The following is a 25,740-nucleotide window of genomic DNA, read 5'->3' on the forward strand; positions in this document are numbered from 1 at the left end:
ATTCAAAACAACTTGATTCCGAAGAGTTGAAAGCTGTTGTCAGAAAATTCAACTGCTACTTGTAGAGAACTTGCAGAACAATTGAACATAGCCCTTACAACCGTTCAGTGTGAACTGGAAAAGATCGGAAAGATTTCAGTGGTTGGAAAATAGGCCCCACATGAACTGTCTCCAGAGAATCTACAACAGCATATTGTATGTTGTCAGTCATTGCTTTCACGACACCTTAAGGAACCATTTTTAGAAAAGCTTGTTACAGGTGATGAAAAGTGGATCCTTTACCATAATATTAAATGCCACTGATCATGGATCAGGCTGTTTATAGAGGAAGATTTGTTCAACAAACAAGAGGAAGACTTCATCCAAGGAAGATCATGTTAAGTGTATGGTGGGATATTGAAGGAATTGTCCATTATGAACTGTTAGACAACAATTAAGCAATTACTGCTAATCTCTACTGTGATCATCTTCATCATTTGAAAGCTGCTTTTAACAGAAAGCGACTCTGCTTAGTCTACAGAAAGGGTGTCATCTTCCATCATGATAATGCTTGTCCTCACACAGCTTGACCGACCAAAGATCTCTTGGAAGATCTTGGTTGGGAAATATTGCTTCATCCTCCATATTCTCCAAACCTTGCTCCTTCTGGTTATCACTCATTTTGGAGACTACAGAACCATTTAAATGCTCTTAGGTTGACAACAAGAGAAGAGGTTGAAAATGAGGTGGATTCATATTTTGCACCAAAACCTAAACAGTTTTACAAGTGTGGCATTTATAAGCTTGTTGAGTGATGGAATGAAGTTCTAGAAAGCAATGGAAATTATGTTAATGAATAAATATTGTCTTAATCACGGGATTTTTCATTTTTGATAGAGATCTTAAAATCGGCCATTACCTTTGCACCAACTTGATACATTTATTTATCTATAAATCTGTAAGAGTATATGTTTGCAGAAAACTGTGTTTGTTATTTTATTTCTTTTCATATAATACTTATATCATTACTTTGCTGAAATGTAATTACCTTAGGCACCAACAAGAGTAAAGCTGCGAAAAGGAATAATTGACAAACTTTCAAATGCAGTTGATGAAGTACGGAAAGGAAACCACAAGGTAAATTTCAAATATATTTTTCTGGAAGATTTGTTCTGCAGAGTCCACTGTTTACATTCTTCAGTGTTTTCTGTAGTGCACTAGAAGAAAGTTCTGTTGTATTTTTATACTTGAAATATGTGGTTCATAACAGCTGGGCTTATGATCCTTAATATTGCTTGTGAGTGATGCAACTATTTGGTGCAATTGTTAATCATTCTTTGTGGAATTAATGTTAATTATTAGTTTAATATATTTATACCATTACAGAGCTACATCAAATCTATCATAAAGGAAACTTGATCAAATATATTACTATATTTTTTGATAAATTAGATTAATAATTTGATGTATGTATTACTGTACTTAATACACTCTTTTGTTCTCATTGCTATATGATATATTGATTCCTGTTAAATTGTATACTAGTTTCATCATCATCATCATCATCATCATCATCATCGTTTAACGTCCGCTTTCCATGCTAGCATGGGTTGGACGATTTGACTGAGGACCGGTTTTTCATGTTTCTGTTAATTAGCCATGAAGAAGACTTTTTACTGATCAGTTTTATGATCTCCTACTTCTGTTAGCAAAGCATAGTAATTGTTGTGCATGAAAGAAGTGCAGCATAAACAGGATAGATGTGATGTAAAATACATGGTGCCCAAATAGGAATGATATGCAGCATTAACTTAGAAAAGTTGAATGTCAGTTGAAAAAATAACTGGGCATCAAATGTGTTAAATAACAAACAACAACACTTTCAGATATAGGGAAACAAAATTTTTGTATTCTTTATAGAACAATCAAATCCACATCAAACATGTCTGCCTACATCTCATGTCCCTTTGCCTGATACTTCTCCTGCAGGTAATTGGAGATGACTATCTTCTAAGGAACGGTTTGTCCCCTTTCAGCTATTAACAATGTTCACCTTTTTCTTCTTTTGTCATTATGAGTGTCTATCTGCTGTGAGTTTATGCTAATACCAGGTTTTCATCTGCAAAAAAAAAAAAAGGAAGAATGCAATTTTGATAATTATACTGAAGATACTTTAGATTATGATTAGAACCTAAGAATTTTGAAGAAGGGTTGTTTTTTTCTATCAAGGTGTCAACAATTTGTTCATCTATTGGAATCCATAAAATTTCTGCAGTTTCCTTTCTGTTTATTATTTCTCCCAGGGTAGTCATTTTTATGCAAATTTTTAAGACTAAAATTTGTATCACTGAATGTACTGCATTATAAAGGTAGGAATTATTTGTTTTGCAAGTTATTTTTATATTTTCAATATTGTTCTCTAATTTAAAAAAATTCCAATTAAAATTTTCTATAAAAAACACATACTTCTGTTATTTTAACCATTGCTAAAGTTTCTACAGCTAGAGTATTTTTGAGAATTCTTGTAATGCACTTAGATTGTCAAGCAAATGGCATATAATAATTATAGTCATCAATCAAAAAGATAATAATAGTCTTCTTGTGATACTCTATCTTTCAAACTGGCAAAAGACAACTGTATGCTGTGATTAATATTTCCTAGTTCTATAATAAATATTTGAGATTTTTTCCTTCTTTGCTTTCTTTACAGTTTTGTTAATATGTTTAATATATTCCACATTTTCTTGTTTTAGAATAGAGCTTAACTCATTAACACCATAACTTAAATTTTGCCTAGTTTATGTGGATAATTAATTTAGTTGACCTATCATTTTCCTAACTTCAATAATTTCTGTTATTGATATTTTATCATCTAAGTTTCTATTATTTTTCGTTGAAATATATTTTCTTTTCTTTACATATTTGTCTTGTTCAATTTCAATAACATTTCTATTCTTTTTAATAATATACTGAAACTCTTACATTTTTAGACTTCACATTAATAATTTATAAGTCTGAAAGATCGTCAAATATCTGCAAAGTATAAATCTCCCACAGGTGTAGCAATGATACCATGTAATTTGTTTCCACAATACCATGTAAATATTGCCTGATCATATTTTGAGGCTACTAATCCTAACTTCATCCATATTGAGATCATGAAGCATCAGCCAAGACATATACACAGTTAAAAAGTTTCCATATATAACCTGGAGGCACATTGGCTAGTTGAGGAGGATTTAAATAAACTAATTTGTCACATTACTTGCTCTGTAAAAATGCAGTTATAATATCCATTGATTTGCATACCCAACCAAGAAATGTCATAATTCATAAATCTATATATAGACCCACTTTTTAACATTTGACATTTCATTTGTATAAATCCACATTTTGGATATTTTAGGTTGACCTTAAGCAGGGTTTTGCATATAAATTTGATTCTTGATCCAACTTTTGAAGTTCTGTTTTCTCTTTTTTACCTATATATTTAAGGAAGAGGAGGAGGTGGAGGATGAATTCGTTACATTTTCTTCTTCTGAAGGAAAATGTGTTCTATTTGTATGTTTATCTTCATTTGCTTATCATGCTCAAAAGCCGATCAAAATGGTTCACCTTGTTCCATAACTGCATTCATTAAATACTTGTTTCCATCTTTTGCTTTGCCTGCTCTGCTAATTACATTCATTCTCTGTTCTAGATTCTCCTCATCTGCAAGTTTACATTGTCCTGCTTTGGGAAAGATAATTACTTTCAGAATAAGTTTTTGTTTAGGTGATCTATTTCTCGTATCTTATAGGTTGACCCTCTATGCAAGTACAGAGTCTGATAAAATCATTTTGTAGTCTCTGAGTCTTAAAGATGAAAGATTATCAAACTGGATGAGATAATCACTGTCATGTCCTTCAGCTATTGATATTGTTCAAACATTCTTACATGCTAGATATTGATTGATTTAAATCTAAAGCAAAAACGAATCCAGTGGGAAAGTTGTTACATTCCATCATCATCATTTAAAGTGGCAATATCCATTTCTAACACAACTTCTCTGGCCTTTCCTTCTATAGCAGATTTGAAGCTGAATTGCTGAATAGCTGAGTAAGTGTCACATCATAGTCATTTCACATGATCGGCTGATTAACAGACCAATCAGCATTGAGCCATCATGTGATTCAACCCTCTAGAACCTTATAACAAGGCTTATAAATAGATGAATTTTTTGTGCTAATTTCAGAATATTGAGGCTATTGCAGGTAAAACTATATTCTCGTTTTCATTCTCCAGCCATTTGCAGATATAGAATGCTGATTTTACCAACTTCATACTCATGTTTCCATTCTGCAGTCAAGCAGATAGATGGTACAGATTTGCTGTCATGAATTTTAGTACAATATTTCTCCAGTTGTGACAACATAGTCACAGAGCTTTATGTACCAGCTATTTTGTTATAGACTTCAAAGTTTGTAAATAAGATATAAAAATGACTTTGTATAAAGTGCTCTCCTAAGAGGTCATCATGGAAAGGACAATAGCTTTTTACTATAATTCTTCTTGTTGGCCTCACTTGACTGAATAATGCAATCTCAATAAAAACCTATTTCATTATATTCTTTAGAACATTCTTGTTTTCTTTGTAAATAGTATATAATTTTTTATATTTTAATTTTATATACAGCTAGTGAAATAAATGAAAAAATAAACTAAAAAAAAAAAACAGTTCAGAGACTGTACTAGTACTTTTAGTAGATTCAGGAAAGAGTCTAGTTACCTTTATTTCATCTTCATTTATGAAACCACCATGAATGAATTCAAGCTCAAATATCTCTGAAAGTTTTTCTATACATTAATGACTTGGTTCCCTTTATAATGTCAATTAGAGATGTTTAGGGAGAACTCTGAAAGTTGTTGTCTTTGCTATAAATGACAATATGAAAGAGAGACAACTTGAAATATGCTGTTTCAAAATATTTATTATATTGAAATACCAGTATTAAAGTGATAACATTATCATCAAAAGCATTATTTAATAAAATCTAGCATTATGCTTGTAATGTGTATTTTGATTACTTTTGTTCAAAGAAAATATTTAGCTATAAAATAATATATAAATTAATGATTGTTTAGAAATTATTTTAAAATATTGCATTTCTTTTAAATTTTAACACAGGATGTAGATGAATATTTCCAGAAAACCCGTGACTGGGCTAACAACTATACTGCTTTAATGAAAGAGACATCAGAGGTAAGCTTTTCTAATATTGTAATTTTGTCAAAATTCTATGATATCAAGTGTTTAGTATCTTTCACTCTAGTTGTACACGATGATATATACTCTAGATACTCTACACATATTTAGCAATGTTCTCACATCCTGTTAGCACTACAACTCTACATGATTTCTTACTGACTAAAAAGTAACAATTGTACCAAGTTAATTTGCTGGTTTCAACAATCTTGCCAAATCTTGACTAGGTTACATTTTGCTACACAATCTTTATGGAATGTACACCACTAATTACTCCAAGTAGGACATAGGTAATCTGTATCATCAACAACCTTTTTATCCAATGCAAAGGTCCTCTGTAACTCTCTTCCTCTCTGCCTAAATAGGTATTCTCTAGTACTAATGGAAAGTTGTAGAAGATATTAATACAAATATTGTTGAAATCAGAGCTGCCAATGCAATATTCAGGAAAACTCTAAAACAGATTCAAATGATAGAAAATTCAGGTTATAAAAGTATTATGCCTAAATAGGTTTATAGCAGGATTTTACTTAGTCTTATATGTAGAAAATAATAACTAGTTCTCCTTTTCATCAGTTCCTTTTGAAAAAGAAAATAATTTATTTTCTCTTTGTTTTTCTTTTTATTCTTTCCAAGTATCTTTTGCTTACAGCAAGTCCTTGAGTTAATTTTCTTTTAGGCTCCACGTGCTGCATTCTGTTATTTCTTTCTGTGCTTCCACATAAAGTATTTCTAATAATAGATTGCTTTGAAAGTAATCTGTTTTTTACTGTCTCTGCTTTGAAAGAATTTCATGTTATGACACTGTCCATTAGAGAAAATATTCTTTCAACACATGGTGAATATAATATGATAGTTAAATTAGTCATAAGATTGGATCACAGATCATATTTGAATTTTGAAATCCATCTTCTATATCTTTTAACATCTACAGCTATTCAGGAATATTTTCTGTAGAGATTGGTAAACTGTGTGCTTTTTAATGTTAACTTTCCCATTAATCATCCAGATCTGCTTTCTGGCACAATGGGCAGGAAATGGATAGTGAGGGGAATATAGGTATAGGAGATATAATGAGATCACAAGTTACTGTTGGATATATCTTGAATTTAGCAATACTTCCATCTTCACTGAAAGGAAACCTTTTTCTTATTTGAATACAATAGTTCTAGTAGGAATTTCAAACAGTTTTAAATCTTCTGACATTGATATCATCATGAAAAGGTTCACTAATTACATGTGCTGTTGCCTATCCTCTAAGATTAGCAATTATTTTGAAATTACTCTCATTGCTGTGACCAATTTCTGTTAACAAGGAAACTCAAAATTCTTCCTCTAATTATATCACTAATACAAATAATATAACCTGAAATGTGTCAAATAAATTCAACATTCAGAAAATTCATCTTCTGTAGTACATACTGAATGAAAAGTAGTATATATTTAATTCTAGGATTCCTTAATAGCTTATGAATTCTCCTGGCACCATCAAATTGTTTTAATATTACTGTAATTGCTGTTTCTTGAAAAAGCCATTTTGTTTAAGTATTTTTGTGGAATATTGTAGTTAGAACTTCTTAAATTAGTTTGAATTCCCTGCTGCTGCTGCAAGAAAAGTAAAATGTTAAATCTTTTATGGAAGCCTTTAAATATGAGTGGAATATGTTAACAGCATGGTTGGCTATCACAAGGATGCAGATATGTCTGATGATGAAAACAGAAGGCAGAACATATTTTTGTAATTTCAGGAACCCACTTTTAGTGTCCTTCATAGAACAATCATTATTTGCAAACCCAGAGGAATATTTATTTCATACAAAGTAAATTCGACAGCATTGTATAAACCAAAAGTCATTTCATTTTTGACATTTACATTATCGAACGAAATGTCTATGACATCATGCTTATTCAGATAAAAAATCTTATAATAATCAAAATTTAGGTGACTGAAATGTCTGAACATTCATCAATTGTGATTTTTCATGAAAGATTATTCTCTTCTGAATAGCATACAAAAGTTTTGTTCTTTACATTGACAATTATTTTTTGAAATGTTTTCTTGTATATCATGAGATGATAACCAAAATTTTCAAAGGGATGGTACATTCCACAAAATAGTCAGAAATAAGCAGTTCGCTTCTGGCTGTTTGTTCAGCCTCCATTGACTTCTTTTCTGGTAGTAATTGAGAAATGTCAAAATTAGATTCAACCACATTATAGCATCTTTTATGCTTGACAAAAATTTTATTTCATTAACATGGATTTATTTGTATTTCTAAAGATCATGGGAGGTGTTTTTTTATATTAGACCAACGAACACAGCTATATATAACTATACCCCAGGAAAAAATTATACATATGACACTGCTAGACATGCCACATATTACCCATATCACACACCCCATCCCTACAAGGACACCATAATAATAATGCACACTTTCCCCACTTCAAGATAACTCTTGCTAGCTTCAGAGCATACCCAATCAAGTGACATAGCTGCTAACCCAATCCCCTGGACCCTTTTCGTTTCACCACTTTTTTCACAGCAGCCGCTGACTGATTGTGCTAATCCACCTCTGACAATAGAGAGCAGTCGCCATATTGCCTTCCATATCGGCTGTATGTGATGAGTGTAAAGTTGTATAATCGGATTGTTACATAACACTCCATTGTTTTCTTTGCGCAAAACCAGTTGGTAAGATCAGCCATGATGGATACTAAATACTATAAAATTCGGATAATATATGCACTCTACTGACAGATATATGAGTGCATCTTCTCCCTGACTTACGGTCTCTTAGAAGACTCACTACATACATACATACATACATACATACATACATATATATATATATATATATATATATATATATATACAGATACACTGATGATAGACCAGTTACTATGGCATTTCTCTTGAGATAACATCTCTTGGATGGGCTGTGTTAAAAACAAAAAATATCAGAGGCAGACAAAAATGTGTCCCAGCAGTAGCAGAAATGAAAATACTCAGATTATAAACTATTTTCAAAATATAAATCCAGAAATTCATTTAGATGTTGGAAAACAGAGATCTAGGGTTAAAACTCAGGTGGCAGCCCTGATTGAGATTAGTAACAAAGCAATATAATACACTTTCTGTCTGTCATCATTTTTTTTCTTTCATCATCATTATTTTAACATCCACTTTTCTTTGTCTGTGTGGGTTAGACAGAATTCTTTGTGATAGATTTTTTTCTATGACCAGATGGTTTTCCTTTTGCTAACCTTCACCTGTTTCCAAGTAATATTCTCTATGGTCAGATATGTTTTTTATGAAAATGAACAACACTGCTCGTATGACAGTGACACTCATTTACAACTATCATGTGATGTCAAAATAAGGTGGCATTAACACACACATGCCTGCACATGTAAAGAGACATACACATGCATGTATATATATATATATATATATATATATATATATATATATATATGTATGTATATATATATATTGTTTTTTTATAAAAACATAAATCCAGAGAAGAAGCATCTTCGTATATATATATATATATATATATATATATATATATATATATATATATATATATATATATATATATATATATATATATATATATATATATATATATATATATATATATGGGATGGTTTTTATTAAGCAGCATCGATTTTTACAATTCTGGAAATAATAAGAATAGTATTTTATAAGCTAAAAGCTTATAAGTGATCACCACGCAATGACTAAAGAAAATAGTCTAAATAATGGGGCATATAAGCCCTTGATGGGAAAAACGTAGGTTTTTCTGTACACATGGGACTTGAACTCACACCTCTTTCTTTTCACGACAAGTGTGCCATGCCATTTACACCAGCATACAACCATTGGTCATACATTGATGTAATACTTGTTGTGAAAACAAAGGTGTGTTGCTGTAGAGGAGATGCATAGTTACCCAACCAGAGGAAAGAGCAAGAAAAGAGAGAGAAAATGGAAGACAGCAAGAGAGAACAGGAGAGAGATGGTGATGAAGTGCCAGGGTATACTCACAAGGATTGAGGATGGTACAGTAGAGCAGATGGTTGGTCATATGATGGAGTGGAGTTATGTATGCATATAGGAGCTTATATTTTGTGCAACCTGCTTCTGGAATTCCCTTTTATAGACGCAGGATTATACAGGGATGACGGACTTATAGTCACTCATGATTTCAACGGCCATGAACTACATAAACTTAGGAAGAATCTTATTACTTTCTTCCAAAGAATGGACTTAAGGATAACAATAGAAACTAACCTAAATAATGTAGATTTTTTAGATATTAACTTAGATTTGCAATTAGAAAGATTTAGACCCTACCATAAGCATAATGAAAAGCTATTTTATAGTAACAAAGAGTAAAATCATCCACCCATAATTGTTAAGAATCCAGTTAGTAATACACTTAGGTACATATCATCCATGTCTTCAGACAAGATAACGTTTCAAAATGCTGCACCATATTATAATAATGCATTAAGGAACAGTGGATTCATGGAGAAAATCCAGTATAGTCAAACCACTACTAACAATAATAGAACACGTAGAACTAGAACTAGGCAAGTTTTGTGATTTAATCCGGCATTTAACATTGCTGTAAAAAACAAATATAGGTAGAGAATTCTTAAAACTAGTTTCTAAGCACTTTTAGGCTAGCCATAAGTTCTATAGAGTTTTTAATAAAACACTGAGGGTTAGCTATTCTTGTTGCATGAACTTCACCTCTTTAATTAACCAGCATAACATAAAAACCATTAGAAGTAACCACAGTGCTGAAATTAGCCAGAAAAATTGCAATTGTAAAGATCAAATTTGTTGTCCATTGGGAGGAAATTGTCTAGAGAAAGGAATAGTCTATAAAGGTAAGGTACAAATAGATGGCTCACAAGAATACAAAACATATACAGGAGCTTCAGAAAATTCCTCCAAGACTAGATTATATTCCTACTGAAATTCATTTCGATACCCTGAAAATAGGACAGCAACAAGTCTTGCTAAACATGTCTGGCAATTGAAAGAAAATGATGCCTGTCCTTTCAAAATCAGCTGGACAATCTTGCAGAAAGCAGCACCACATAAGCAGGAGCATAAAGATGCCCAATGAGGTGTAATTTGTGCTTGACTGGAAAACTCTTCATCCTGCTCCAGGATAAATATGCACTGAACCAACGACGGGAGCTTTTAAATTCCTGTAGACATGCTATGAGTTATAGAACATTGAGGGAAGAAATATTATACGGATAATTTTTGACTTTCGCATTTGAATTTGGCTTTTACACTTAAACACAGGCATCATTTAGTATTACAATTTTTGTACATTTTTTGCCTTTACATTTTACATTTTTCAACTTTCAAGAAGACCTTCAATTGTTTACAAATCTAAATTTAAATTTCATTGAAATCAAATTTTTACTCATTTTAAAATCTAAATTTTAAATTTATATTTTTTCAAATTTATATTACATTTAATTATATTACATTAATTTATTGCATGATTTTCTTATTTTAATATTCAATACACCAGACAGTTTTTAATATATTCATATGCGTATATACGTTATGGTGCATATATGTATCTTGATGTGTATATATGTATGTAGATATACATATATTCGTATATGTTTATTTGTATATTTGTATGTGTGTATACACGTATGTTACTATTGTATGTATGTATGTATGTATGTATGTATGCATGCATTTATGTGAATATGCATGTCTGTTTTATGTGTGCATTTACAAGCTTACAGAAGTATTTTAATGTATCTAACAATAGTTAGATACTTTGGGGAACATTATTTTTCAAATCATTTTCTCCCTCTCTTTCTATTTTTCTCTTTCTCTTTATTTTTTCTTTCTCCCACCACTTCTTATTTCTGATCTTTTTGTGTTTCTAACTTATGACAACTAAGTTTTGCTTTTAGAATATATGCACAGAGATGTATGATGTATGTATATATGTATGCAGATACCTATATATACATTAGTATGTATATTCACATTTATATTTTGCCTGTATATATTTGTATATATATATGTATGTATGCATGTATCAATGTTTGTATGTTTAGTGTATACATATGTATGTATATGTTTTGTGTGTGTGTGTGTGTATAAGTAAATGTTTGTACGTGTGTTTATTTTTATGCTGTTAGATCTCTGTAAGTGAATATTTTATTATAAACAGACTTATGTCTATTTAATTAAATTTATTTTACCATTAATTTACTCTGGGTATACATGTTTTTTCCCTCTAACCAAAGTTAATTTTTGATTCATGGTTTCCTTCGATTTTACATTTGATTTTTAAATCATAATTTTAATTTTATGTATATTACTGGTTCTTAAAGATACTGTTAGTTGAAGGGACCAATGAAACGAAACCAATTTCAGATATGTATTTGTCAATGTAAATTGTATATTTATACTAACAACCTTAATTTTTTATTCTATTCTCAACCAAAACTTTCTGATGAACAGGAACATGAAACTCTGAGTAACAATTTTTTGTGATATTTTTGCAGCTTTAATAATAAAGCATATTACTCTACCTCCAGTATTCGGATACTATTTTTTTACCACCTTGTTTCACATTTATGTGCTTACTCTGGTATATATGTGTGTGTGTGTATAGTATATATATATATATATATATATATATATATATATATATATATATATGTATATACTAGCAGTAATACTCGTCGTTGATAGGTAATTACTTTTACTGTTTCTCAAGCCAAGAAGCTAGAAAAATGAGTATATCATTTAGAAGAATAGCTTTACGGAATCCAGGTGACTGTGATGGCACTGAAAAGGCTGTAGGTCAAGTGGAACATCCATATGTCTCTGTTCCTTTTGATGTTTGAATAGGTGGTATGCTAAAGGAGAACTGAAAGATTCAGTTTCAAATCTGAACCAGGGTGAGACTATGACTACAGATTTGTTTACTCGTCCTGTATGTGTGTATTATATAAGAGAAAAAGATGTAATAATTGAAGTAGAAAAAAGATTGTTCTTCAAGTTGCAATCCAGCAACTTTTAGTGCTTGGCTTTGAGTTTTATTAATGCTCATGGCAAAAGAAAGTGAGATAGAAAACTGTAATGGCTTAAATTGGAATGCAACATTAGATAGCATAACTGGTATGCGAAGAATGAAGACGATGTTGCCTTTACCACAACCACTGAGAATATTTGCCTCAATGCAGTTCCTTATAGGTTTATGACAAATAGTGTTGTACCATTGCATAATTTTTGTTGAGACAAATTAGGCAATAGCATGATAGGAGATATAGAAAAAACACAATAGCTTCCATTGAACCATTTACTTTCATTTTGATGGACAGACAAACAATCATACACTCGAATGGATAGAATTTCTCTTTTATATATATATAGACAAGATCTAAGATAAGAAGAAAAGCACAATAGTTTCCTTGAACCATTTACTTTCATTTTAGAGGACAAACAAACGAACAAAAAGACAGAATCTCTCTTTTACATATATAGATAAGATATAAGATATGATAAGATGAAAAGAAAATGCATAACAGTTTCCCTTGAACCACTTACTTTCATTTTGGAGATAAACAAGTGAACAAATGGACAGAATCTCTCATATATATATATGTGTGCATGTGTGTGAACATGTATATATGTTTATATCTCTTTGTCTTGACATTGTGTGACAGTTGCAAATGAGTGTTGCAGTCATACAGGCAATTTTGCTTATTTGCAATATTCTGCAAGAAAGAAGACTCAGCTGGTATGCACACGTGATGTGTATGGATGAAGGAAGCTACATAAAGAAATGCTGTTTCTAGATGGGGGTGACCCAGGAAGACACGGGATGAAATGATCAAGGTTGACCTCAGAACCCTGAGCCTCATGAAAGAAATGACAAAGGACTGAGATGTTTGGCAATATGAGGTTCTCAAGAAGACCTTAACCCCTCAGTGAAACTGAGTTGTGGAAGCACTGTGAATATTGTGCTCTCCATACACATTACAGTGATTCATTACCCAACACACTGAACCAAATTTCCTCCCATCATGCAGTACATCTGCCTCCTTTTTACCCTGGCTATGATAATGTATTATTTAACTATCTGTTTTGCTTTATTCTATGTAGTCAGTTTGTGGTATACATCACTTCGATATGCCTCTATCCTCTACGGATCTCCTGCCATAAAGCTTAACATTGTAACTTGCTATGCTGGTTCTGAATTCTATAGGAAATTTATAGAGATAAACTTAAAGATATATATATATATATATATTAATTGCTAGCAAGGATGCAGTATTTCATTCTGCAACCATAATATACAACCAAAATATAACTGAGAGCATTCCTTACATAAATGTATTTGTATACAAAACATCATAACTGTCAGTGCTGGCTCTGACATCTATAGAAAACCTGTAGAATTATATATATATACGTGAAGTATATTTGCCACTTAAATGCGGCTAAACCCTAAGGGTGAATGTTACTGTAGCTTTTAGCCCCAGGAGAACATCTCCTCCAGCTGGCTGTTGACACACTTTCTGTGCCCTGTCGGTATTTGCAAAGGGAAGTCATCCTTCCCATCGTCAATCTAATGTGATACGCACGGACCCGGGTTTCTGGGTATTTACCCTTCGTCAGCGTACGACAATCACCGCTCTTCGATGCGAAGGGCTCCCAATGCAAATACATATATCCTTTTTCCAGTGTCGAAAATTCACTGATCAAACACAGATACAAAGACACATCATCATCATTGTTGTTTAATGTCTGCTTTCCATGCTGGCATGGGTTGGACGATTTGACTGAGGACTGGCAAACCAGAAGGCTGTACCAGGCTCCAATCTGATTTGGCAAGTTTTCTACAGCTGGATGCCCTTCCTAACACCAACCACTCCAAGAGTGTAGTGGGTGCGTTTTACATGCCACTGGCATGGGAGCCTGTCAAGTAGCACTGGCAATGACCACGCTCGAATGGTGTATTTTACATGCTGCCAGCATGGGAGCCAGTTAGGTGGCACTGGTAATGACCACACTCAAATGCTGCTTTTTACATGCCACTGACACAGGAGCCAATCAGGTAGCAATGGTAACGGCCGTGCTTGAATGGGGTTTTTTATGTGCCACTGGCACAGGAGCCAGTCAGGCAGCACTGGCAATGACCATACTTGAATGGTGCTTTTCACATGCCAGCAGCATGGGTGCCAGTAGGGCGGTACTGGCATCGGCCATGACAATGCCTTCACTTGACTTGACTCAACAAGTCTTCACAAACACAGTTCAATGCCTAATGATTGAAGGGTACTCTTAAATGGGCTGGTTATGCTGCACTGGCATAGGCCACGGTTACGGTCTCACTTGGTTTGCTGAGTCTTCTCTAGCACAGCATATCTCCAAAGGTCATGGTTGCTTATCATCACCTCTGAAGGTCGTATACAGTAATCCCTTGACTATTGCAGGTATTACATTCCAGAACCCCCTGCAATAGGTGAAAATCCGTGAAGTAGAAACAGTACTGTACTGTATATTTTTAAAATTATTTTTATAATTTGCATATATTTATTTTATTATAAATGCAAAACAACACCATAGAGGAATCTATGTATGCTTAAATAATATGCCGTGATAGCTGACCCATGATATGGCGAGGGATTACTACATATATATATATATGACAGGCTTCTTTTGGTTTCCATTTACCAAATCTACTCACAAGGCATTGGTCAACCCAAGGCTACAGTAGAAGACACTTGCCCAAGGTGCCACACTGTGGGACTGAACCTGGAACCATGTGGTAGGGAAGCAAGCTTCTTTATTTCATAAATATTTGCCATAAAGGCATTACAAAGAGGGGATGAACAAGGACAGACAAACATAAAAGGGGTGAAGTAGCTGTATCGATTAAATATTTACAAATTTAAATACATAATAAAAATTATTTACAATGTTCGATTGAAGTCTTGCTCATTACAGATGCAATTTGTAATTGCTTTCCCTAAGGATAGGCATTCGACCACCAGGGTAGACCCCTTGCTTTTTCTTTCCCTTGTTTTTGGCTCCCACTTACCTGGTGCCAAAAACTCCCAGCTTCCTTGCCACAGGCTTCCATCTTCTCATGAATCTGTCTCGTGACAGATACCTCTTCTCCAGCCTGATCTTACTACTGATGTGGTAACAAAAAAGTTAACTAACCCCTGGCCAGATACAAAGGTATCTGTCACTATGCCTCTTACACGCGTCTTCCATACTGTTTCTTTCAGAATGGCTACTACACAGGAAAAGTAAGCCTTCCTCTCCCTGTTGAGGGAAGGAGGCGGCACAATCTCAATGATAGATTCAGCTGATAGCTGTACTTTCCCATCGATGACAACAGTTGTTCTGCGAAAACTATCAGTCTCATTAATTCCGGCCATTCTTACCACACGACTATATATATAATCAAAATAAGCAACAAGGACATCCAGAGGTAATGCAGTACGATCCTTTTATGCATGAAACAATCGTACTGCTTTACGTCTGGATATCCTTGTTGCTTATTTTGATTTTAACCACCTTACTTTGAAATTGTATGGATAATACCATACTAAATTCTGGTGCCTCAACTTAAGTACCATATTCATCTGAATCTCTCTCTCTCTCTCTCTCTCTCTCTCTCTCTCTCTATATATATATATATATATATATATATATATATATATATATATATGTATATATATATATATATATTGTATTTAACTGATTTGAACTATACACATTTAGTTATTTGTATTACTCCTGTTTCATCATCATTGTTACTGATACTAACAATTGTAAGATACTGGAAAGCATGATAAATTGAGTCTGGTTTACTTCAACTTAATGTCACTTAGGATGAAAAATATTTTAGTTGGCTCTACAAAATAGGCTTCAAGTGTTAGAATATATATGTACATATATATATATATATATGTGTGTGTGTGTGTGTGTGTAAATATATAAAAATTCTTCAACCTTACCTTTGCTCTCTTTATCCTTTTGTTTTTATATATTTACATATACACACGCTAATACACGACTTATAATACCCAATCCTGTTCATACAACGACTGGGGCAAACTAGTCGGTATACAGCACTTACTCGGTATTACCTGTATCCTCCGGGGTTTGGTTAAATCCAATACCCTCCTCAACCTTATATATATATATATATATATATATATAGTTTGGTAAGGAATATATAATAAATGTAGAATATATATGTTGTTTGATAAAAGATTTATAATAAGTATTTCTATTAATAAAAGTTCTTTATGCAACATACAAGAATATCTAATGATTTCTCTGTAGGGGCATAAAGTCATGACTTTTCGTAGTTTTTGAATTGTAATATCTAATATAAAAATACTTTATAATCACTATTTCATTTCAGAATTACAACAAAATGGTATATGCCCAATACAGTAAGTTATTTGTTATTTTACATAGTTTTTTTTTCTTTTGGAATATACCTAAATTTTAGGCATGTATCTATTTTGTATTATTACTTTTAAAATGAAAGTTATATGTTGCCTTTTCAAATTTTGAAAATAGGTCAATATAACCTATTAATTTTGGAGAAAGTAAAAATAAATACAATTTCAGTTAAAACATCTTTATATAGCAATTATTTGCTTCTAAATCAATATTAATAGATATATCAAATATTTAGATTATGAAATGAATATAAATATTAATTCAAGTACATTTAAATACTAAATATTTCTAAACAAATATTACAACTTAAATTTTTTGTAAATTTTAACATACAAATATTGTCATCATCTTTCTTTAACATCTGTTTTCCCTGCTGGCAATAGTTGGGTGGTTTGACAGGGCTAGTTACTCAACCTAAGACCAACCATTTCACAGCATGTAGAGGGCATATTTTTTGTGCTAACAGCACAAATGAAGTCAGCAAATAACTTGGCAATGTGAAGAAAAAAATAAACAAAAGGAAAATAAGAAAGCCCCCTTGATTGAATGGGAGTATGTTTGAGAGAGGAGGAAGTGGCTTTATGCCAGGTGTTGAAGCCTACAATCTGATAGCTGGACGAGCATGGGTATTTTGCTTTAGAGGAGATACATGGCTACCCCACATTATATGCAGATGGCTGAGAGCAGCTGGAAGAAAAATAAAAGTTGATGAGATGCCAGAGCATACTCTGAAGGTACTAAGAAGTGAGTATAAAGGGGGATATAGACTGTGGGGGAGGGTTCATAAGAGTGAGAGAGGAGAGTGAAAGATGATTAGACTTGCTTACTAGAGGTAGATGTGGTGGGTGATGAAATTAATTTTACATGTATATAAGAAGGAATTTTTATACTTGTTCATAAACAAATTTGGGATTATAACTCCAGAGAAAAATTTCCATCTCGCAATTGTAAAACCTATACTCTCTCTAGTGATTATAACCTCAATATGTGTGAGTGCAAGGTTAGAAATATACAGAAATACTTTATATAGTCCATGCTTTATTATATAATTAATACAATACATGTATGTGTTTGTGTGTGTGTGAGAGAGAGTTTCTTTAAAAATAAGAGGGAACATATGTTAATGTGCAAGAAATTTGCCCTCCTGTACTGACATGTGATATAACGGATGATAATTATATAGAAAAATCCCCAAGTGCTCCAAGTGGATGGTACACGTGGAAGAAGTCTTGGGACAAAGTAGTGAGGAAAGTGATCTGAATATGTTGAGCATTTTAAGGAAACTCAAGGAAACTTACAAGTGTGGAAAACTTGGGACAAAGTATTGAAGACTGATTTTCAGAACTTGAGCATCATGATGGAAATGATGAAATAGCAATACATAATACTGGAGAAAACCAGCTTACCCATGCAAACATAGGGAAATGTAATGTTAAGATAGTGTTAGTGGACAAAGCTGGAGTATATGAGTCATCTACTTTTTGATTTCTTACTCATTATGTTCCTTTTAATTCTGTATCTTCTCATCATCTGCTGCCTTTTTGTTATCCATTGATATCTCACTGACTCATTCTCTCTCCTTTCATTGCAATATGTCATTCATCTTATGAAAAGTGGCATATAATGTATCCATATTCATTTCCTCTTAATATGTTTATCACCCTTTGCTATTTTGATGCTTATGTAACAAAACAGCAGATCTGTTTGTATGTGGTACACTCTTTCATCACACTTCTATACTGCTAGTCATTACTCCCCACCCAAGTCATTTGTTATTAGCATGCAGCACTCTTTCTTATAATCAATAGTCTCTGTCAATATCTGCCACTTGCTCTCACTTTCCTATTCTCTTCCACTATTCTTTGCTATTGCTGGTTCTCTGCCATTAATTCCTCTTCTACTACCCCTCTGCACACAATCATTTGATTTCTCCTGTCATATTCTTAATTCTCTCACCATCTCACTCTGGTTCATCATGATTTCTTCTATTCACTTTATTGTGAACAAATGGAGACAATATAGAGCAGTTAGGACTCTTTAATTGTCACTAGCAATGGTACTATGATAAAATACATTCAATGAACACTGGTTGGCAAATGAGTAGAGAAAACACAGGGTTAAGAGGTAACTGACATCTTGTCTGGAACATCACAACATCTCTGGTACTACTAGTATTATGATTAAATGTATCTTGTGCATGTTTATAAAATAGTTAATATCAGGAAGGACATGCCCACTATCTTTTTTGAACCTGAGCTCCAGTGTCGTGCCTCCTTCTATAGCCTTCAGTGATTCTGCTGTCAACCTGAATCTTCTCAGATGACTCACAATTTCCTTTGCTGATGCTACTCTATCACCTATCTGGATGTCATCAATATAAGAACTAATAGCCTGCTCCACCTTGAGGACCTTCGCTGTGATTTTTGGTGTTGAACTCAGACCAAAACCAAGCTGAGGCAGACAGTACACTCTGCCCTTGTACCTCACTAGTTGGTACTTGCACAACTTCTCAAATATGTGGAGCTGCAGATGTGCTAATCTGAGGTCAACAATCATAGTTGCTCCTGTCACTTGCCTCCACTCTCACAAGTCAAGTTTCTTCTACTCATACATCTGCTACCTCACTGATATATAGCTGGATACATGCTTGTTCAGCTCACAAAAGTCTAATCCCAGTTAAACTTTGTTCTTTGTTGGCTGGACTACAGCCATCATCAACAGCACACCATTTGTTGCCTCTTCTTCCCATGATATCAAAATATCCTCCTCTATCCATCTGTCCACTTCTCTCTCAAACTATTTCCTAGCCTCTCCTCTCAGAGTGTGCTTGTAGCAATTCATTCTGTGTCTCAGTTTTGTGGGGAGGGTCTTCTTTCCAAAAATACTCCACTGTCCATCTTTTTGCCATCAAACTCAGCCTGGAAGTTCCCACCACTACATCAATACCATCCACTACCTCACTGACTACAATCACTTCATCAATGTTCCTTGTATTTCTTGCTCTACTTCACTGATAACCTTGCACCTAACATATGTACCATCCACTGCACTGAGGCTAGTTTTTCTTCTCTAGCTCCCAACCATTTTTACATCACCAGGGTTGTTGTGCAACCCATATCGACAAGGGCTATTCTTCCCTTACTTCCACTGGGACCCTTTTTACAGGCAACGAATGTAGGTGCACCTCTAATCAATTGCAGGGGGAACTACTGGCTTTGTAGTTCCCTTCTCTTTGATTCCCTGTTTGCAGTAGCTTGCAGTGCCTGGGTTGGGTACCACACCACTTCAGATTTTGGTTCTGTACAGTCTGTGACCACGTGCAAATCCCAACACCTAAAGCATAGTCCCTTATACATCTGTCATGTCATACTCCTGTTTTTGCTATTTACCACCTGCCTCTTCATCCTACTCATATCCACCATCATCATTGCCACAACATAGCATGTGTTGTTCTTTGTTAACCCTCACATCTTATCCACTAAGTCACCCACTAACATTATGTTTATGTCTGGTAGCTGCTGTAACCTCACTGAAATGTGATTGGGGAATCCAGTCACAAAAGCCAGCTTCACAATCTACTCCATCACTCCATCTGTAAACCCAGTTAACCCAATTAACCTGATCTCACTCACATAGTTGTTAACTTGTTCACCAGTCCATCTCACTCTCCCAAGATTGTTGTAGGCTTTGAACACTCCTTCCAAGTACACAGCCTTCAGTTACTCTTCAATCTTCTTTTTCAGCTGATCTGTTTCATCCATTTCTAGATACAGATTCAGAACACTTCCCTCTAAGTAAAGTGATATAAGACTAGCCTTGAATGCCTTGCAACTTTGCTACAAGCTTCACCGTTTTTTATCCAGGCCACCACATAACCTTCACCAGAAAACAGTCTCAAAACATTGCTACTAATCCTTATTCTCATAGCCATAAGAGTGTTGGTGGTAGAAAAGCAGAAGGCAAAAAAAAGGAAATATATCTCCACAACAGATAAGTAGCAAGCTGAAATAGCTTGTAGGCAAAAATAGAGGTGCTCTTACCTCAAAACGAAATCTGAACAGAGTATCTAGCTTTGCTTCACAAGGATCAGCAGAATTCAATGGTTGTGCCTACAGGACCACAACCTCTAGCCAGAAACTAACTCTCCCTCTGAGATCCCCTCCATGTGTATGTTCATCTCAATGTTCTAACAAAGAAAGGCTATTCAAATTCTCCAGTTCTTCATGTGACATCACTTCCTCTTGCTTTCATTCCCAATGTCACTCATCCTCCATTGCTTCTAGTCCTGATGTCTCCCTTCATTCTACCACAGGAATATCATTACATATTTCCCTATATTATGGCATGTATCACACAACATTATGAATTGCTTAACATACTTATATATATATATATATATATATATATATATATATATATATATATATCAAGTATGGAAGCAAGGTCTAAAATCAAAGGATCTTAGAGTTAGAGTTAATTTAGCAAAGATTAAAGTCCTAATAAGTTGGAAAACAGACAAGTCACAGCTCCCTTCAGAGAGATGGCCCTGCTCGATATGTAGAAAAGATCTTGGGAAAAATTCTGTACAGTGTTCCCAGTGCAAGCTATGGACACATAAGAGGTGCAGTGGTATCACTGGGAGACAAACAGAGAAAGTAGTCTTTACATGTGGAAGGTGTGCAGGTGCATTGAACACAAGGAGTGTACAAAAAAATAGACTCCCTTAAATGTCAGTGGGGATCCTTAAGAAGTAGTAGATAGTTTCCATTACTTAGGTGACCAAGTTAGTGGTGGGGGAGGCTGTTCTGAAAGCATAGACATGTGAATAAAAATAGGCTGGGCAAAGTTCAGAGAACTACTACCTCTGTTAGTAATAAATAAAGTTAGATAAAGCTGATTTATGGGATTATCCTGGGTTTCACATCCATGAAGCATTTAGCTTTACAGCATATAATGAGATCCCAAAACTTGTTGGCTTAAGGCCTCTCTAGAATATGGACAAGGAAAGGACCACACTACTCAATGTCAACAATAGGGATTGTCTTCCTTTGGCTATCATTTATCAGTGTCCCTGTTATCCTATGGGTTCCAATAGGCCAACAGGAAGTTCCTGAAATGCAAACATGGTCCAAAGACCTTCATTTTGGAGGTAAGTGTGTTCCCTGGGTATAGGAAGTCCTTTAGAATCCTTGTCTGTTCCACTATACATAGTTTACAGTGCTTGGTCCCCAGCTTCCACATATGGCTGACTGATAACATTCCAGTATCCTGAAGGAGGATCTGTGGTTGGAGAGGTGTTGTTTGAAAGTGTTCTCAGAGCAGCCAATGTATCTCTGTGGTCAGGTGTTGGTGGTGCTGTCTGTTGGTGTTGCTGTGTCTGTTGCCATTGCTGCTACTACTGTTGTTGGTACTAACGCTGTTGGTAATGGTGCTGTTGTTGTTGTTATGATCATTGTCATTAATAGAGACGCTATCATTGCTTCCTTCTACAGATGTTGGGGCCTGACATGTAGGAGAAATGATCCCTAAATCTGCTATCAGCTAGAGCTTCATTATAGTAGGGAGCTGTTGCATCAAAAATCTCTTGGCTACAGGAAAGGTTCATGATCCTCTTACTAATACCCTTCATCAGGATTTTGAACTGAACACAACGGGTGGGTGACAGGAGGCTGTGTTGATGTACATTAGCCTCTATTTTGGCTTGCGGTAGGGCCTGTATCTATGGGAGCTCAAGTCAAGCGTGATGTTTAAGAAGTCCACAGGGGTGAGATTGATCTTGATGGTGATTTTTTAGTCCTATGGAGCCAAGTGTGCTAATTAGATCTTTCCTAAGCCTGTCTAGGGTGTGCCCCTTTGCTCCTCTAGAGATGGCCAGGGGATCATCTCTGTAGACACCAAAGAAGACAGAGGGGAACTTTTTCTTAAGGGTATCAAAGATATACAACCTGATGTGATCACATACATCAATGCTGTTATAGGCCCCCATCGCTATGTCAAAAGAGTCTGTGGGGTTGGATTGCTCCACCCAGGCTGAACCTTTATTGAACAGCACTGTTTTTCTGGTGTGCATAATGACATCTATATCCTTATTGCTAATGTCAGTGAAGCCCTTAACAAAGGAAAGCGCCTTGACCAGTGACCCTTTTGAAATAGGTAAAAATCGACTGGGTGAACCTTGCTCTGCTTCTCCCCTTGTTGGTATTAAACCATGCAATCACCTCGCTGGTTCCACACCATAGAGAAAGGTTGGTGGCTCTCCTTATGTCATTATTGATGTTTCTCAATATATGCTCGCTCGCTAGACCAATCTTGAATTTGGGTGGATTAATCAGGTGGCATTTAGAGTTTGAGGCAAAATTCAGTTTATGATCTTTGATGGTAATAAAGGTGTTCCTCTTAGCTAGGATCTCTATCTCATCAACTATATCTAGGCCATTGACTAATTGTTTGATTTCACTGTTGATGTTGTATGTGTGTGGGGAAGTGCGTCGATGATTTTGTGTAACATTGCTTTGTAGTGGCCTATCATAATTAAGGGTATCTATCCTGTATAGGTTTTTAGTCTTATTTGAGAAGATTAGGGACCTATCTGAGTCATTAACAATCTAATGTTGGCACAGAGCTTACATTGGAAGGAACAAGAGGACTTATAGAATTTTAGCTTAGGAATGATGCCCAGTTGGTCTGCTTTGAAGTGCTTGAGGTCCTTGATCTTGGGTGAGTATTTCCTAGATTTGATTCCATATGTGTTACTCCCCAGGAATGGCATGGCTAGGTTGTGGTTGAAGGCTTTCCATCTCATTCGCCTTATTACGTCCATCATTTTTTCTAGTAACATTATACAGTGTAGGTATATTCTTAGTGGAGTAGTTGAGGTCAAAATGTCCCATATTCATGAGAGACCAAGTGGTTTCCATAAATATTTATAAGTGCAGCCTACTGGTCAGCTATTTAACACAAACCTCATGGTCTTTGTAAAATACTCTGGCCAAAGAGCGAGATAGATTGTCAGTAAAGTATAAATCCCAAAAAGAAGCACACTCTAAAGAAGCAGTATATAATATAAATAAAGTTAGATAAAGCCAGTTTATGGGATTACCCTGGGTTTCACATCTATAAAGTACTTAGCTTCATGGCAGATAATCAGATTCCAAAACTTGTTGGCTGAAGGGCTCTCTAGCGAGTGACCTCTCTACAGTATGGAGAAGGAAAGGACTTGGTACTCAATGTCAACAACAGGGATTGTCTCCCTTTGGAGACAATCAATTGCCAGTGACCCTGTTATCCTGTGGGTTCCAATAGACCAGCAGGAATTTCCTGAAATACAAGCATGGTCCAAAGACCTTTGTTTTGGCGTTCAGAATGTTCCCTGGGTCAAGGGAGGACTTTAGAATCCTTGTCTGTTCCACTATGCATAGTTTACAGTGCTTGGTCCCATTTATGTAAGGGTCTTATTTTTAGGATTCAGCATGATATTGTGCATGGAATCCTATCGTCTTTCAGCTGCCATATATGGCTGGCTAATTATGTAATGTATCTCCTTTCCAGTATCCTGAAGGAGGATCTGTGGTTGGAGAGGTGGTGTTTGAATGTATCCGGAGCAGCCAATTTATCTCCATGGTCAAGTGTTGGTGGTGTTGTGTCTGTTGCCATTGCTACCACTGTTGTTGGTACTGCTGTTGTTGGTGCCATGACTGCTGGTGTTGGTAATGGTGCTGTTGTTGTTGTTATGATCATTGTCGTTGATGGAGGTGCTGTCACTGCTGTTATAGATATCATTAGTGATGGCTCTGCTGCTATTTCCATTAGGGATACTGCCATTGCTGTTATCATTGTTATCACTGGTGATGGTGCTGCTGCTGGTTTTGTTTGTGTCTCTGCTGCTGCTACATCAGCAGCTTTTCCAGCAGCAGGCTCAACAGTTCCAATAGTAGCTGCTCCTGGAACACATTCAAACAAGGCTTCTCCAGTCACAGATACTCCTTCAGGATACTGGGAAGGAGATACATTACATCATTAGCCAGCCGTATACACAATATCATGGAGAATCCAAGAAAATCCAGGCCCCTACATAAACGGGACTAAGCACTGTAAACTATGTATAGTGGAACAGGTAAGGGTTCTAAAGGACTTCCTCGACTTGGGGAACATTCTGAACTCCAAACGGAGGTCTTTGGACCATGCTTGCATTTCAGGAACTTCCTGTTGGCCTATTGGAACCCACAGGATAACGGGGTCACTGGCGATCAATAACCAAAAGGAGACAATCCCTGTTGTTGACACTGAGTACCGAAGTCCTTTCCTCGTCCGTATTCTAGAAAGGCCACTCGCTAGTGTGGGCTTAAGCCAGCAGGTTTTGGGATCTGATGATACGCTGTAAAGCTAAATGCTTTATGGACATGAAAGCCAGGGTAATCTCATAAACTGGCCTTATCTAACTTTATTTATATTATATACTGCTCTATAACTTACAGTGTACTTCTTTTTTTGATATATGTTTTACCGACAATACATACATACATACATACATACATACATATATATATATATGTATACATATATATATGTATACATATATATATGTATGTATGAGATTACCCTGGCTTTCATGTCCATAAAGCATTTAGCTTTACAGCGTATCATCAGATCCCAAAACCTGCTGGCTTAAGCCCACACTAGCGAGTGGCCTTTCTAGAATACAGACGAGGAAAGGACTTCGGTACTCAGTGTCAACAACAGTGTCATCTTGTTTGTTAACAACAAACAAGATGAGGACAAATATCAGTTCACTGTAAATAATGTGTGTGTGTGTGTGTATATATATATATATATATATATATATAAGATGAGGACAAATATCAGTCAAATGTAAATAATGTATATATATATATATATATATATATATATATATATATATATATATATATATATATACATATATATATATATATATATATATATACATATACACACATATATATGTATACATACATACATATATATATATGTATGTATA

At 34.7% G+C, this 25,740-nt stretch overlaps 1 protein-coding gene and 1 long non-coding RNA gene across 2 annotated transcripts in view; one reads left to right on the plus strand and one right to left on the minus strand.

Annotated features, from left to right (window-relative positions):
- The window catches only part of LOC106867788 (sorting nexin-5), a 109,969-nt gene that overhangs the window by 42,438 nt on the left and 41,791 nt on the right, over positions 1-25,740 (plus strand). Inside the window, exons 6-8 of the mRNA XM_014912780.3 lie at positions 1,033-1,116; positions 5,147-5,221; positions 16,681-16,711. Of these exons, the coding sequence (XP_014768266.1) occupies positions 1,033-1,116; positions 5,147-5,221; positions 16,681-16,711 (190 nt within the window). The remainder of the gene's footprint in view (positions 1-1,032; positions 1,117-5,146; positions 5,222-16,680; positions 16,712-25,740) is intronic.
- On the minus strand, positions 1,869-4,937 carry LOC149132190 (uncharacterized). Its single transcript, XR_016244730.1, has 2 exons — positions 4,748-4,937; positions 1,869-2,098 (listed from the first exon to the last, which is right to left on the minus strand). It is a non-coding gene; the product is annotated as an uncharacterized LOC149132190 (long non-coding RNA).

This window comes from Octopus bimaculoides, chromosome Z (genome assembly GCF_046866305.1).
Source record: "Octopus bimaculoides isolate indiv1 chromosome Z, ASM4686630v1, whole genome shotgun sequence".
NCBI lineage: Eukaryota > Metazoa > Mollusca > Cephalopoda > Octopoda > Octopodidae > Octopus > Octopus bimaculoides.